Below are 17,587 nucleotides of genomic sequence, written 5' to 3'. Positions count from 1 at the left end.
CTTTACTGGAGTTTAATGTTTTAAGTGGGAGAATTTTACTGTGGTTATGTGGAACTGTGTTGCTTATAAGAAGTGACAAAAAGGAGACAAAGTCAGACTGTTAAGCACTGTTCTGTATGATGCCTGATGCCTGGCATATGCCATTGCCCTACTTTTGGATGGAAAATAGATTCTGAATTATTTTCTAAAGTATTCAGAGAAGAGTACATGAAGCTCTGATGGTTTTGAATCATTTGTGAAGGCCCTTGAGTACTGGTTTTTGCATTGTTAAAATATGGATTTGGCTCTTAGAACTATTTTTTCTATGCTTTTTCTTCTGCACTGTTCTTTGTCTCCTGAAAATCTTTTTGCTCATTTAGCATTTTCACTTGCAACATATGACTTAGTATTTTATGCATATTCATTTTTCTCTTAAAAGGTAAGTCTTAAGATTTCCATGTCTGGCTTTTTGTTTAATTTTTTCTGTTTTTAACTGATTACATTCAAAGTAGATATTAAGCTAACGAGAAATTTCTGGACAGAGATTTGTGGGAAGCCACAGTTCTTATTTCACCCCCCTGCTTTGTAACATGGGTTTTGAAAATAGTAGTCTCTTTCCTCTTTGTCCATTAAAGTATACCTTCAAGGCTGCATATTGGATTAGATGTGTCAAGTTTCTCATAATATTTGACTCTAAATATCAAATAAAGTAACTTTTTATTATTTAGATTTATCTAGAGTTAGTGGAGAACAGGAAGATTTTAAGAATCTTAAATTCAATTAACGAATTTTTTTTTCACTTAAAAATTGAAGGTTATAATGCTCATGATTTGGATTCTCTTAAATTTACCTTCAGATCATTAAAAAATTATTATTTGATTTATGTAAATTAATTTAGTTTATTAATATAAAATTATATATAAAACTATTATTGATGTGAAATTGACATGATATAAAGTTAACCATTTTAAAAGTATGTAATCAGTGGCATTTAGTGCATTCACAATGTTTGTGGCTATTCTTTTAAATAATTTTTTTATCCTGCATATTTTATGGTGTTATGTAACTGCTTAACAATCAGGCTTTATTGGTCAAATTTGTAGAAATTAAAAAATTGTCATCTTTTAAAAAAGTTTTTTTAATGTTTTATTTATTTCTGAGAGAGAGAGAGACAGCGTGAGCAGGGGAGGGTCAGAGAGAGAGGGAGAAACAGAATCCGAAGCAGGTTCCAGGCTCTGAGCTAGCTGTCAGCACAGAACCTGATGCGGGGCTCAAACCCACGAACCGTGAGATCATGACCTGAGCTGAAGTTGGATGCTTAACTGACTGAGCCACCCAGGTGCCCCAGGTTGTCATCTTTTCTGAGAGAACCTGACTTTGGTAGGATGTCTTTATTCTCTTCTTGTGTCCCTCATATCTTATGAGAAAGAGCATGTTATATTTATATTCCTTCTTAGTATTTGTCAAATAAGATTTGTTTTGAAGGTACATATGATATGTTTTTTTCTTTTGATAGTGGTTTATATTATTTATACTTTACAATTTCTGTGAATGTTATAAGGATATGTCCTGTTTTATTAAACTACAATGTAGTACAGTATTTCTGGGAAGCTCATGAACATCTCCATGAAACTGTGCCAGTAAATTGGGAATTCTGAGATGATTAAAATGAATTATCATAAATTAATGATAATATAAATTTTCCCTGCTTTCCAGAGATTCTAAACTAAATTATGCATAATACATAAAGAACATTTACTAGTAGTTTCTTTTGTAAAACATATGTAAATTTTTTATCTAAGCCAGAGAAGCTCTCTATAGTTCACTACCATAAATTGGGGGGAATGTTATTTTTCAAAAGCGTTGCTTTCAGAAGCATTCTAATAGTATTTTAATATACTTAATCACTTTATATTGTGTAGTCATATAATTATTTTTCCAAGTGGATCTGTACTTTTTCTAGAGTTCTTGTAGATGCTTATATTGCTCATGAATACTTTGGATTTTGGTATACATGCTATAGGATGGAAATCTTTTAGAAAGGATGTTTTGACTGGCTGTTTTGAGGAAGGACATGAGTTTAAGGTATATTTAGGATTTTCTCTTAGGTTCTCTATCTTATGTATGTTATATAGAAAGAATCATAGTATACATACCTGGGCTATTAAGCTAATGCATCTATTTTTCTTAAAACATTTCTTAATATCCAGAAAGAGATTTGCTTGTAGGCTGGGAATGAACTAAGATTCAAATGGAACCGATTATTTCACCCTGTTCACATTTCCCCCCTAGTAGCATTAAACTTCAGCAATCGTCTGTTGAACAGTGTTGGTTGAAACAGATTTGGATTGACACCCAAGAAAGAATTAATGAGGTATTTTGACAAGAACTAGTTCTAAGAATTGAAGTATTTCCCAGTTAAATTCCCAGATTTTAAATTAACTTAAAATTTTCTAGGAGTCTTCAGAAAGATGTTATAGGCTATTTTTCGTAGTGGTTACGAGCAAACACACAGTACACAGTGTTTAGTGCCCTGTAACCTGTGGCTAACAGAGGCTAATAACAAACCTCAGAGAAGGACTGGGTGTTTCATTTTTGTAGCACTTTCCGTCCTGGAATCTAAGTGGTTTGCAAACACTGCTCTACTGAGCATAAACTCAATGAAGTGTAGTCATTTGTGAGGCAGAACATAAGTACTATTGTGTGCCAGTCAGTGCCCCCTACAGATGAGCTAGCCTGTTAACCACCAACAAAAGGGTTTGGTTGCTTGGATAGGAGCTGGGGAGAGAGTGCATCTCAAGGCTGGACTCTCTGAGACCCTCTGTTGTCTTTTACTATGCATTTTTAGTTGGCTGTTTGCCAGCGTATAACTGATTATACACCTTTCTTGCATTAGTGTTCCTTCTCACAGGTTGTACTTACACAGCAAAGTGTATGTTGTTAGGACTGTGGTATAATGTGTTCCATCTAACCTATTTCTACATACAATTAAAGACTAACATAGATTATTTGTCACACAAATCAGGGAGAAAAAAATTCCTGCTTTGTGGGAATTGGGACCCTTTCATTTTTGGGAAGGTTAAATGGTGTACGTCCTGTGCAGGTTGAATTTTAGAACTAAATCTGTGGAGTCACTTACAAGACTTAAATGTTGTCACCAGTGCTCACGTTTCCTTGAAGACTTCAGCATTCCTTTGAGAAGGGTATCTGCCCGGTTAATGACTTGTGTTCGTCAGATATGATGATCAGTGAAAGAGATGTGTAAAGTACTGTGTAAAGAGACTTTATGTAATATTTGCCAAAAGTCTTGAGGTTTCTAAAGAGAAGGATGATAGTATCTTCTGGGAATTTCAGGTGGAAAAAGTGAAGTGAAGGCATAGAAGACATAGGGAATTTTTGTTGAAGAGTTTGAAAATATAGAAGAATGTATTAAACTTGAAATCTGATTTCCAAAAGTCCTAGCAAAAAGATTTGGAATGAAGAGGCGTGGTTGGAGGGCAAATTGGGAAGAGCAAGCACAGGGCAGTGTGGTGAAGAGATAGGAGAGAGATGAATGGCAGATAGGAGGGTGAGAAAAGCTCTTCAAGGACAGGAGATGTGATGGGTTTCGATGGCCACCCGCTTGCCAAGAAAATTATTTCCAGCAGTTCCTGGTGGATTCTTCTCGAACTTCCCTTGTTGCCAAGATGTATTGCATTTCTGAGGGAGTTACACCTTCTTGTGGCTGAGAAAATTCTGATAGTTTTCTGGTAGCAGTCAGAAGAGGCCTGGATTGATGGATGTGGTGAGAGACTTGGGCATTGAGGGTGCTTGTGTTCTAGGCTCCCTAAGAGGTGAGTACTTAGTGGTCTGGCTCTGGGGTCCTGCAGCCGGTGGGTAGACTACAAAGGAATTAAACTGGAAACCAGTAATTGGAAGATAGCTGAAAAACTCAAAATCTATGGTGATTTGAAAGCATGTTTCTCCATAACACAGAAGTTTCAAGAGAAGTTTTAAAATATCTTAAATTTATAAAAATACAACCTGTCAAAACTTGTGGGATATAGCAAAACCAGTGCTTAGAGGAAAATGAATAGCAGTGAATATATATATTAGAAAAGAAGAATCATCAGTAATCCAAGCTTCTACTTTAAGAACCTGAGAAAGAAAAGCAATTTAAGCTTAATGAAAGCAGAACCAAAAAATAAAAATAAAAACTAGAGATCAATGAAATTTTAAAAAAGAAAATAATGGAGAAAATCAATAAAACCAAAAGCCGGTAAACCTCTAGCCAGGTTAACCAAAAAAAAAAAAAAAAAAAAAAGGAAAAAGAAAAGAGAGAGAAGACACAAATCAATGAGCGACCATCACTACTAATTCCATAGGCATTAAAAGAATAATAAGGGAGTAATATAAACAACTCGATGGCCAAAACTTGGCTTATTTAGATGAAATAGACCATTTCTTTGAAAGACAAAGTACCAAAACTCATACAAGCAGCCACTAACTCCTGGGCTTGGTATTATTTCCATTCTTTTTTTTTTCTGTTTTTTTTTTAATTTTCATTTAGTTTTTTGAGAGAGAGACACAGTGTGAGCGGGGAAGGGTCAGAGAGAGAGGGAGACACAGAATCCGAAGCACGCTTCAGGCTCTGAGCTGTCAGCACAGAGCCCGACGCCCATGGCTCAAGCCAACAAACTGTGAGATCAAGACCTGAGCCGAAGTTGGCCCCCCAAACGACTGAGCCACCCAGGCGCCCCGGTATTATTTCCATTCTTATAAATTTGGAAATGTATGTTTTTATGGCCCAAAATGTAGTCTGTCTTGGTGCATATTTCATGTGAGTTAATTGATTTTCTCCTTATTTAATGTAACAGTCAATGAAAAAGGGGTGTTGAAGTCCAACAGTGCTAGTTTATATACAGATTTACAGTTCTATCAGTTTGGCATTGCATATTTTGATACTCTGTTGTTAGGTGGGTATACATAAAGAGTTGTTATGTCCTCTTGGAAAATTGACCCCTTTATCATGATGGCAATTTCTATACCTAACCCCTTTCCTTATTCTGAAGTCTGCTTTGAAATAAATAGGAGTATCCAGTTTTGTTTTCATTAGCATTAGCATGGTATTTCTCTATTCCTTTACTTTTAATTTGTGCCTTTATATGTAAAGTGAATTTTTTATAGTCAGTGTATAGTTGAATCTTGGTTTTTCATCCATTCTGACAATATGTCCTTTAATTGGTATATTTAGATCATTCACATTTGAAGTGAGTATTGATGCAGTTTGGTTAATTTCTTTTTTTCTAAATTTTTTTAATGTTTTATTTATTTCTAAGAGAGAGAAACATCATGAGCAGGGGTGGGTCAGAGAGAGAGGGAGACACAGAATCCGAAACAGGCTTCAGGCTCTGAGCTGGCAGCACAGAGCCCGACGTGGGGCTCAAACCCACGAACTGTGAGATCATGACCTGAGCCAAAGTCAGACGCTTAATCGGCTGAGCCACCCAGGTGCCCCTGGTTAATTTTTATCATACTTGTTTTTTATTTCTTATGCTTCTCTTTTATTTCTTCTTCCCTTTCTTTTCCTATCTTTTATTGTTTTATTTGAGCATTTTACCTTCTCAGCCTGTCAATTTTTTTTTTAGCAATTGCCCTAGTGTTTCCAGTATACATTTTGAACTAGTTTAAGTCCACCTTCACATGACAGTGTATTGTTTTGCGTGTAGTTCAGATACTTCATAAAAGCATATTGCCCATTCATCCCCCCTGTCCCTGTGTCATTGCTGTCATTCATTTCACTCATCCATATGCTATAATCACTCAATACATTGTTAGTATTGTTACTTTAAACAGTTGTTTTTTAGATAAATTAAAAATAAGAAAATAAATGCTTTTATTTTACCTTTACTTATTACTTTTCTGATACTCTTCCTTTCTTAATGTAAAAATGAGTTACTGACCCATTTCATATTTCTTTCTCCCTCAAGAGCCTCTTTTAACATTTGTTCTAGGGGCATGTCTGCTAGCAGTGACTTCTCTCAGGTTTTGTTTATCTGAGAAAGTCTATGTCTCCCCCACTTATGAAGGATAATTTTACATATAGAATTCTAGATTAGTCTTTTCCTTTCTTTCAACACTTTAAATATTTCACTCCATTCTTTTCTTATGGTTTCTGATAAGAAATTCTCTGTAATTCTTATCCTTTTTCCTCTATAGATAATATATTCCCTCTCACCAACTCCTCTCTACCCTCAGACTTCTTTCAAGATTTTCTCTTTGTGTTTTGTTTTATGCAGTTTGAATATATGATGCGTCTACATGTAGATTTTTTTTTTGTATTTATCCTACTTGGTGTTTTTCTGAGATTTCTACATCAGTGGTGTGGTGTCTTTAATTGATTTTGGCAATTTCTTGGCCATTATTACTTCAAATATTTCTTTTTTAAAACATTTCTTAATGTTTATTTATTTTTGAGGAAGAGAGAGACAGAGTGTGAGTGGGAGAGAGGCAGAGAGAGAGGGAGACACAGAATCTGAAGCAGGCTCCAGGTTTTGAGCTGTTACTACAGAGCCCAATGCTGGGCTTGAACTCATGGACCTCAGTGAGATCATGATCTGAGCCGAAGTCAAATGCTTAACTGACTGAGCCAGCCAGGTGCCCCTAGTTCAAATATTTCTTAAGTTCTGTTCTCTTTTCTACTCCTGGTATTCCAGTTATATGTATGATATACAAATCAGAATTGTCACATAGTTTTTTTTAATATTCTGCCTTATTCATAGTTTTTTATCTTTGCATTTCAGTTTTGAAAATTTCTATTACTTTATCTTTAGGTTCATGGATTCTTTCCTAGGCTGGGTCTGGTCTACTGATGAGACCATCAGTGGCATTCTTCATTTCTGTTAGAGTGTTTTTGATAGCTAGCATTTTCTTTTTATTATCCTTTAATGTTTCCATCTCTTTGTGTACCTTATGCACCTGTTCTTGCATGCTGTCTATTTTTTCCACTAGAACCTTTAAAATACTTATCATAGTTATTTTATTTTATTTTTTTAATGTTTTATTTATTTCTAGGAGAGAGAGAGAGAGACAGCGTGAGCAGGGGAGAGTCAGAGAGAGAGGGAGTCACAGACTCTGAAACAGGCTCCAGGCTCTGAGCTGGCAGTCAGCACAGAGCCCGACGCGGGGCTCGAACCCACGAACCGCGAGATCATGACCTAAGCAAAAGTCGGATGCTTAACTGACTAAGCCACCCAGGCGCCCCTATCATAGTTATTTTAAAGTCATGATCTGATCATTCCAAAATCTGTATCATATTAGAGTCTAGTTCTAATGCTTACTTTTTGTCTTCAAAGTGCCTTCTAACTTTCTGTTGAAGGCTAGATAGATGTATTGAGTAAGAAGAACTCAGGTAAATAGGCCTTTAGTGTGGAGCTTTGTGTTAATTGGCCAGGAGTTGGTTTGTGTTTAATGTTTGCTGAGGCTCTAGGTTCCAGAGACATCAAATTCCTCTAGTGTTGTCGTTTTTATCTCTCCGGTCTTTTTAGACATCTCAAAGAACTCTTCCTTAGTTGAAGTTTGTGTTTTGCAGCTCCTTCAAATGTAGTATACATCTATTATGCTGGAGCCCAGTTGTTGCTGTGGTAAAGTATGGGGGGTGGGGAACTCTCTCATTCTATGCTCTTATGAATAAATTGTAGCCTTATAGTGGACCTGTGTCCCTGGGCTGTGACCTTCACAGGTATTTATTAGCTCTTCCCACTTAGGTGACATGAGATGGCTCGAAGGGGCTGGAAACAGGAACTGTCCTTCCCCCATGTGATATAAGACACTCATTAAGCTTTTTTTCCTGGACAGTATACCTTTTTTATGGATAATACTTTGGGCATATTTTGCAGTGGTTAATTTCTCCTGCCCCATGTCACAGCCATGTGGGGATCTTTCTTGATTCTCCCAAGAGGATCTGGTAGGGTTTCTGGAGGTAAAATCCATGAAAGTGTGGGGGTACCCCCACAGACTGTGTTGCCTGGGAGTTTTTCATTCTCAAAGTGGACCACAGTCATCCTCCACCAGTTTATCAAAATTGCCATTTAAATTTTCCCACGTTTACTGGCCACAGTGGCATCTGCTCCAGGTTAGCATATGTGGGCTGTGACTCTTTGGATTCACCTGAAATTCATCCAGATTTCAGGATGGCGATTTACCCTGCAAACTCAGCTCTCTGTTTTGTCCAAGAAAAGTCATGGATTTTATTTGTTTAGATTTTTTTCTTACTGTAAAGACAAATGTGATGACTTCTCGGTTCTTTACATGTCAGAATTGAAACTGAAAATTTTAGAACTTTTTTGTGTTTTAATGTCTTTTTTGTTTTCTCATTTTCCTTTTTCAGATTTTGACCACGTTGGTATAGGTTACAGCTGATGAAAAATTGTCATGTTAGGAGCAAAGATGGAATCCTAGTTTTTACGTAGAGTGGTATTGAGAATAGGGTATATGATGTTGGGCTGGTGGAGAGCTAGATTAATGAAAGGCATTTATCCTTCTGCCTTTCTTATGACTTTTGGAAGATTCATAGTTATTGATCTGTGAAAAATATCAGGATACGATGGTTTAGCTCAGGAATTGGCTCCTTAAAGAGCCAGATAGGAAGTATTTTGGGTGTCACAAGCCATATTATTTCTGTTGCAGCCACTCAACTCTGCAGTTATATACAGAAGTAGCCATTGATAACACTTAAATAGGTATGACTGAACTTCAATAAAAGCTTATTTACAAATATAGGCTTTGAGCTGAATGTGACTTGGGGGCCATAGTTTATGGGCTTCTGGTATATAATAGATCAGTAGTATTTAATTTTTATTCTAAGCTCTGGTCTACTACTGATCATCAAGAGATGGTGGCCATGTTTTATTTGCATCATGTACACATATTGGCATATGTTGAGATGAAGATTTTCACATACTAATTTAGAAGGGTTCCAAACATCTTAATGTTTAAGAGGCATCATATATCACTAGCTCAATCTATGAATGTAAAAACTGTCACGAAGTTGCCTTGAAAATATGAGCACTGGGTGTTTTATATAAGCCAATTTGACAATAAATTATATTAAAAATGAAATAAAAGAAAATGTGATTCTTATTCAGAATAATAAAAATTCCCAGCAATTGTGTAGCATGTTAGTTTTTAGAGAAGTCTATTCTTATTACTTCACATAATCACTTAGACATGGCAGGTATTATAAAGGTGGATGACAAAAGCATTGGCCAAGATCAAGATCAGTAGATGGTAGGGCCAGGCCAAGACTGCAGTCCAGCAGCGATGTGACTTTCAGGGCAGAGTAAAACAATATGTGGTATCATTCAAGTCAACTGGATGTGGAGTCAGTAGTTTGAAGATTAGCTTCCTTTCTTCCTCTCTATACGTGCTGCCAAAATGAGCATTGAAGGTTAGCTTTCTTCAAAGGCCAATTCTGGGGCATTATTCTTAATCAGAAAAGTGGGCATATGCTGATTATTTCAAATAATTCTATTGTTGGGCATTATTTCAAAGCATTCAAGAAGACAGAAGTAAGTGTCTATGTTACCAAAATGAATCAGACAAGTGATTTTGCATAAAAATTACAGAATATTTAAACTGGAAGGGATTTTAGAGACCATTTACTTTCAGTGATCTAATTTTAGAGGCAAACAACCTGAGACCCAGAGGAGCTAAGTGACTTGGGGCCAGTGTAATTTAATAAAAGAGCATGGTACTAGATGGTTATAATAGTAGTATGTTATTCTCTGGCTTGAGAAAGGGAGTTGTTAAATTTTCAGGAATTTTTGTGAGCCAGCTGTTGAATACATTCATGATTAAAAATACATAAACTCATAAATTGTCTTAAAAACAAATATATATGCTCAAAATGCATCATTTACTAATTACTTTACCATATATTTTTCTTGTCTATGTTCTTGAAATAATTGATGTCTGTTGTACCTGTGTGGTTCAAAAGCAATATGATGGTGTCCTACCCAGCTGTTCAGTTAAGGACGTTGATAGCTTGAAAATGGCCACAGGGGAGTATTTATACCATGGAAATAGGCAACTAAGACAAATAATACTCTACAATTCCCCACCCCTACCTTGGCACTAGGCAGTTTATTAATATTTACCAGCATATCACTGGCCATTACTTTTTTGTTCTATTCTTGTCTGTTTATATGCCTGGCCTTGCTGTAAGACTCTGAATTTTTTGAGGTTTGGAGTTCGTATCCCTAGGACCCAGCACAATGCTTGGCATATAGTTGACAAACAAATGCTTATAGAATGCATGAGTGGACTCTATATTCATAGAGCCCTTGATTCAGATCTGGCTTCATCACCTACCTAGAGGTAGTGGTATGTGATCTCAGTATGGTCGACCTTGGTTATTGTAGCCTCTCCTTATTAATAAAATGAGAATAAGAGTAGCAGCATTAGATGATTGTTGTAAGGACTAATGAAAAGATCTAAATATATGTCAAGATGGATAGTATGTACAAAAATGCAGTAAAAATTTTGTGATTATAACCTAAGAAGGAGACATAAATGCTATTAGGGTTCAGACTTACACTATATGCAGAGCTTTGTATTAAGTGTTTGACCACGAACTGGATGAGAATCAAGAATGTGGCACTGTTATTTTTGTGTGTGTACATACTTCTCCTTCCCACACAAAATAATGGGATATATTAAAAGGAATATGATATATAAGAGGCAGGAAGCAATCCCTCTGTTATATTTGGCTTTGTTCAGGCTCTTATTACAGTATCATGTCCAGTTTTACATTGCTCATTTTAAAGAGGATGTCAAAAAACTGTATGTAGTGTGTCCTGGGAAGAACCCAACAACTATGATTAAAGGGATAGAAAATAGGTCCTTTGAGGCAAGTTTAAGGAATTGAGTTTGTTTATTCTGGAAAGGAGACGGTAAAGGAGTCACTGAACTATCTTCAAGTACATGAAGGGTTATTACAAGGAGGACACTCCAGTGTTGTTCTCCAAATGCACAGAGGACCAAAAGAGGAAATCGACTTATTTCATTTAAAGAAGATTGTGTTAAACACTAAAATTGACTATCAAGGGATGTCATGGAATCTCATTTTTGAAAATATTTATAGAGAGCAGCAGCAGATGGTTATTTATTGAAAGGTTTTCATGTCTGACCTCATGGAAGTAACAGGCAAGACCATAGACCTTGCAGCCTTCTCACCCATGATAGGATTTTCTCGTATTTATTGTAGCTCACCACGTCCATGCCAGCTATCTGACAAAAAGTTCTGTAACTCTTTTGTGACAGGGGATCCTGCTGGTGTATGATATTACAAATTATCAGAGCTTTGAGAATTTAGAAGATTGGTATTCTGTGGTGAAGAAAGTGAGCGAGGAGTCAGAAACTCAGCCGCTGGTTGCCTTGGTGGGCAATAAAAGTAAGTTATTAATGCTTCTTTATGTATCACTGTTTATTTGCCTATCCTTTAGTCTTTATTCCTAAACAAATTTTGATGTTTAGAAACATGAAAGATACAGCTTTCCTGGAGTGAGTAAATTGCTTGAGGAGAAAACTTTTACAGATGTCTATGATCTTTCCAATACCAGTTTTGATACTTGATGTTACTGCCCCGCTGCTTTGGCAAGTTCCCATTAAGGTGAGTTCTGTTCTGACAGTGTGTGTTTTGGCTTCCTGTGGTCTAAGGAAGCAGCACGGACTATTAAGAACAGCAACACAGCTGCAGATTTTATGATATTGCACTGCAGCTTCAACTCTGCCCCAGAGATTTTGAGAGATAGATTTCATTAAATGATCCCCTGTTCTAGGGAAGAAAGCAGTGTCGGGGTGGAATTTGTGTGTGTTGTTCTTGCTCCCATCTCTCGTAAACGTCTCTGTCTAAGTTTTTGAGATTTGTTCCAAAATATAGATAATTTTTTGTGTTGTTTTGTGTTTTGAGAAAGAGTGTATGGGGGGAGGAGTAGTGCTTGGTAAAAATGGTGGATAATTTTTGAGATCTGTCAGCTGGGCTCTAATATACAGCATATAAAACTATAAGACTCAATTTTGTACAGGACTGTTGGTTCATAGTCCTGCAATGCAGTTACCTGGAAAAGGAGACCTTAATAAGGGTTTTTAAATATCTAAAATATTATGATATGACCTAATCTTCTACAACTATTTGAGGTCAGAAAAAGAGAAAATGAATTTAAATTATACCATGGAGGATTTAGGTCAGGAAGAGTTTCTTGACTACAAGCGTTGTTAAACCAATACCCAAGTATACTACCAAGAGAATTATCTTCTCCAAAGGTCTTTAAAAGTATAGTGCATTTTTTGGTCTGTAATTATATAGGAAATAGTACTTCCTGAAGGACTAAACCAAGATTTCTTCATTATGTGGTTTTGCACACTTAGATGAACATTTAATAAATCCAAGCCTTACTTAAAAACCATTACAAAACAGGTGTGGATACCATTTCTCTGAAGAGTTAAAAATACAAATTTTATAATAGTTTCTAGAAAATAGTATTACATATCATGAAATGGATGCCTTGGGTACAGTTTTTTTAAGCTTTAAGAGAATTTTGCTCTTCTGTTCCATAAATAAATTCTAATTGAGTGAATCTGATGCTTTTCAATTCATTGAAATTCTCCTTTAGAAACTGTAAGTTTTGATGATCTTACATTCTATTTCTGAGTGCAGGTGTTCATTTTAGGAGATTCTTTCTTTCTTTCTCTCTCTTTCTTTCTACAATTATTTATTTTATTTAAAAAAATTTTTAATGTTTTTATTTATTTCTGAGAGAGAGAGAAAGGCAGCGTGAACAGGGGAAGGTTAGAAAGAGAGGGAGACACAGAATCAGAAGCAGGCTCCAGGCTCTGAGCTAGCTGTCAGCACACAGCCCGACGTGGGGCTCGAACCCACAAACTGTGAGATCATGACCTGAGCCGAAGTCAGATGCTTAACTGACTGAGCCACCCAGGCGCCCCAGCATTTATTTATTTTTGAGAGAGAGAGGACAGAGAGCGAGTGAGCATGAGTGCGGGAGAGGCAGAGAGAGAGAGAGAGAGGGAGGGAAACACAGTCTGAAAGTCTGAAGCAGGCTCCAGTCTCTGAGCTGTCAGTGCAGAGCCCAGTGTGGGGCTCAAACTCAGGAACTGTCATGACCTGAACTCAAGTTGGACACTTAACCGAGTCACCCACATGCCCCTAGGAGATCATTTTTTAGTTGCAGTGTTACTGAAACATTGGTTTGTATTATGGATAAATTTGCGCTAATTGGAGGTTTCTCATCACCTTTTAGGAAATTATAGAATAGAGAAGGGATGGGAGTTGGGACTTGTTTTCATTTCTTTCAGGACATAATCTGACTACTACCTTCTGGAGTAATGGGGTAGTGGTGCACAGTTATATGCATTATGTTAGGTGTTTATGCTCTCCGTGTGAGGCATCCACCACTGGTCACTGTGAAAGAGAGGCTGTCACACTAGATGGGCTGGTGATGCCATTCCTAAGTTTTAAAAACAAATACTCATGTAAATTATATGAATTTATGTAAAAAATGATCACAGTGTTATGTTTGAGATTTTAAATAGCATATGAAGTTGAGTTTTTTAACTTTTGGCTTAGCTATAACCCCTTTCTTGTATTTATAATACTTTCAGAATGAGACTATGAAATAAAGTATGCAGTCACACAGAGTGTTACATATTTAAAATGAAGAGATTATAAGCGCAACATTTTCCTTGATATTATTTATTGAAAAATCTGTCACTGGTCTGATTTAACATGGTCTTGCAATGAACAATATTAAAATCTGTGTTTCCAGGTGTATGTTACATTAGCATAGTAGTGTGTACTCATCTTTTTGGGAGGATAAAATTATATTAAAAAGCAGAGAATTTACATACTGATTAAAGGCAAAGCAAAAGAAACATGATGGGAAGACATCTGAAACTGGATTATTATGCTTCTGATCAACACAGTTATCTTCTACCTAAATGTGGTTTTTATTTTTAATTGTTTTTTAAAGAGTTATTTTATTTTTAGAGAGAGAGCACGAGCAGGGGAGGGTGGTGGTGTGGGGGGAGAGAGAGAGAGAGAGAGAGAGAGAGACTGAGAGACTGAGAGACTGACTCAGACTCTCAGACAGGCTCCATGCTCAGTCCAACATGGGGCTGGATCCCATGGCCCTGGGATTATAACCTGAGCCGAAGTCAAGAGTTCAATGCTCAATTGACTGAGTCAACCAGGTGTCCTAAATGTGCTTTTTAAAACTCATTGTGTTCTCTTCTTTGCAACTTGAGTAGAAAGCATATGTGGAAAAGAAATACGTACAGGCTATGGAAATAATGGCAGCAGTAGCCAACTTTTAGCCAAAATTTAGCAGAAAGGTAGGATATACAGAAAATTTCTATACAGAGAAAGAGAAGGAAGGAGGGAGGGAGACAGGGAGGGAGAGGAAGAGGGAGTGTACATATGTTGTGTGTAGGTGTGAATTTGTTTTATAATAAGAGCTTGTAATCAATGTTATAAAATCGTTTGTTTTTTTAATTTTTTTAATGTGTATTTTTGAGAGAGAGAGACAGAGATGGAGACAGAGTGCAAGCGGGGGAGGGGCAGAGAGAGAGGGAGACACAGAATCTGAAGCAGGCTCCAGGCTCTGAGCTGTCAGCACAGAACCCCATGCAGGGTTCAAACTCAAGAACCACGAGATCACGACCTGAGCTGAAGTCGGACGCTTAACCTACTGAGCCAGCTAGGCGCCCCTAAAATCGTTTGTGTTTTATGAAAATATAGTAAACTCACAGAAAATTGGAGTGAAGATTGAAGATAGTCTTAGTTAAGGATGAATTATGCGTTTATTTTTACTTAAAACCGTGTTTTATTATGTTTAAATACAAACAGTATCTAGAGGAGGTTAATGAAGTAGCCATTAACCTAGCCAAATTAAAGAGATTTGCTTTAATGAAATAGAATTGGTAATGACTAAATTATTTCAGTGTATAATGCTTAAGTTTACTTTTTCTGTGTTCTGAAAGGCTGTAAGACACTAGTTAGTGATTTTTCTTTGTACTATATAAGACTATAAGTGAAGTATTGAGTCATGGTTAAGATCATAGGACTTTGAGTTTAGACAGACTGCTTTTACAAAGCCAGGTTTTTTCACTTAAGGGCAGTGTGACCTCAGATACGTTACTTTATATCTTTATACCTCAATTTCTTCATCTGCAGGTAAGTATAGTAGTTTCTGTCTGATAAGGTTAAAGATTAAATGAGATTTACATGGAAAGCGCTTAGCATGTGGTCTGTACACTGTAAGTGCTCAGTAACTATTATCATCATCATTATTATTAATCATAATAGCCTTTTAAAACACTGACTACAGCTTCAATTTGAATGATCACAAATTATAAATTAGTACAGCTGAAACAGACATCTTACAAAAGTGGCCTGGAGGAAATGGTTCCTGGAGAATTCCTTTGTCATTATCTTATGCCTGTTTATATTTCTTTAAAAAAATTTTTTTAGAGTTTATTTATTTTGAGAGAGAGCAAATGGAGTAGGGGCAAAGAGTGAGGGGGGAGAGAGAATCCTAAGCAGGCTCTGCACTGTCAGTACAGAGTCCGATGTGGGACTTGAACTCATAAATCATGAGATGACCGGAGCCCCAATGGAGAGTCCAATGCTTAACTGACTGAGCCACCCAGCCCCCCACCTTTTTTTCAGATGGATACTTCTTGTACCATAAGATGGGTAGGGCAATTCAATTCAGCAAACACTCTTGAGTGCCATTTATGTGTATTCAGTTAGTCATTGTTAATTTGCACAAAGATTGAGCTAGAATGCTTAAGGAGTGATGGGGATCTGTTAACCTTACTCTTAGTGGTGTTTTTTTTTCTTAGCTGCCTTCAAGTTTTTAAAAATTTGAGTGTTTTTCTTTTGCTCTGTTTGTTTGTTGGGATTAATAAATAAATTAATAAATGAAAAGCTTTATTTGTCCAAATCTTCATGGAAGGCCCTACTTTTTCCTAGCAAGGTAAACAAATTCCCACTAGGTCTTTTCCAAAATGGGAAAGAGGGTAAGTCGACTATTTATTCTGTGTATTTTACAGAAGTTCCATTGAAGTTTGATCATGTTTGTGTCTGCAGCCCGATGTGGAGGGAGATGACTGATAGGTACCTGGAAACAATTATATTACCATCTAAAGGCAATTTCTGCAATTCACAGAGCCATATTTACCAGGTCTGATACCTGGTTTCTTTGTTTGGAAAGGCTCAGTCTTTCACTTGACCAGACCCTGCACTGCAGACCCTGGGGGTTTTCCTTTCAAGTCCGCTTTATGAGGCCTGCCCCGACCATGGCCTAACACACCACCATCACCTCTCACAAGAATACTGCAGTAGCTTCCTAACGGTCCCTCCTGCTTCTAGCTTTGCTCTCCTACAATCCAGTTCTCAAATGGCAAATGATGATATGCCTCTTCTAGTGCTTTCTCATCACACTTAAAATGAAATCTAAACTCCTCATCCAGATTTACCAGACACTAGGTGATCTGGTTCCTACCTGCCCCTAGACCTCTTCTGTGTGTTCCCTTGCCCACTCTATGCTAGGGCACACTTCTTTTTTTCTCTACTGGAGCATTCCAAGTTAATTTGTATCATAGGGTTTCTTCTATTTGAAATACTTTCTCTTCCGGTCTTTACTTGACTGGCTCCATTTTATCATTTGGATCACATCTTAAATGTCATTGTTGCTCTTCTTGACCACTCAGTGTAAATGAGCCATGTAGCCCTTTCTCTCAGGGCATTGTTTCATTTCTCTGCCATCTGATGTTGTTTCTTGTTTGTTTCCTGTCTGTCTTTCCCCACTGAAATCTAAGGCTTAATAAAGCATAGGGACCTCATCGCTTAGAATAGTGCTTGAATCAATGAATAAAAGCCTTTTCATGAAGCCTCCGTTGGAATTAGAAGTGTTTATGGCCTGGGATGTGTTATTAAGGGAAAATGGTTTTCTTAATGAGGAAAAATACATATGTAGATACAGGGACTCTATTAGATGGCCTTTGGACCCAGCTGGTCTACTACTGAATTCCACTTTGGTGAATAATGTCAGAGTTTCTCAGGAAATATTCTGAAGTTATAGTATACTGGATCATGTTTGAGATAAAATGTTAATAGATTTTATATCATGATTTTAGGTTAAATAGAAAAGAAGTAAGATTTTTGCTTTTTCCTAATATGACTTTTATGTAATGATAGAAAACCTACAGTTTTGACTTTTTATTTTATTTTATTTTTGTTTAATTTCAAAAACCAAGCTGTTACTTGAAGTAACAGTTTTCTTTTTTTTTTTTCAGTGTTGCAGGGAAGGTTCACTTTTAAATGAGATGAACATTCAAGAATATTAATTTTTTTAAAAAATTAATTTTAAATTCAATCCATGTTGTTATAAGCACATGGCATTTTAATTTGTCATTTTGTTATTTTCTATCTTTAAGCTGTTATGTTTTCCTACTATCTGATCCATCAGCTAGTTTCTCCCTGCTAGCTAACATTCTCAGTTGGATAGATTGTAAACAGAAATTAACAGGGGTTGCATAGAAGCTGCCC

The 17,587-nt window shown here is 36.6% G+C and overlaps 1 protein-coding gene across 3 annotated transcripts in view; it reads left to right on the top strand.

The window, feature by feature from the left end:
- RAB28 (RAB28, member RAS oncogene family) overlaps positions 1-17,587 on the top strand; it is an 88,208-nt gene that overhangs the window by 11,116 nt on the left and 59,505 nt on the right. For all 3 annotated transcript variants that reach the window (XR_005532671.1, XM_039257180.1, XM_039257181.1), the window contains exon 4: positions 11,281-11,410. Coding sequence is in view for 2 of the 3 variants with exons in the window: in XM_039257180.1 (XP_039113111.1) it covers positions 11,281-11,410 (130 nt within the window). In the remaining variant the exon portion in view is untranslated. The remainder of the gene's footprint in view (positions 1-11,280; positions 11,411-17,587) is intronic.

The sequence above is a fragment of the Hyaena hyaena genome, unplaced genomic scaffold (genome assembly GCF_003009895.1).
Source record: "Hyaena hyaena isolate Hyena2069 unplaced genomic scaffold, ASM300989v1 scaffold_605, whole genome shotgun sequence".
Lineage (NCBI taxonomy): Eukaryota > Metazoa > Chordata > Mammalia > Carnivora > Hyaenidae > Hyaena > Hyaena hyaena.
The sequence above is the reverse complement of the archived record's forward strand: the minus strand, read 5'-3'. Positions and strand labels throughout refer to the sequence as shown.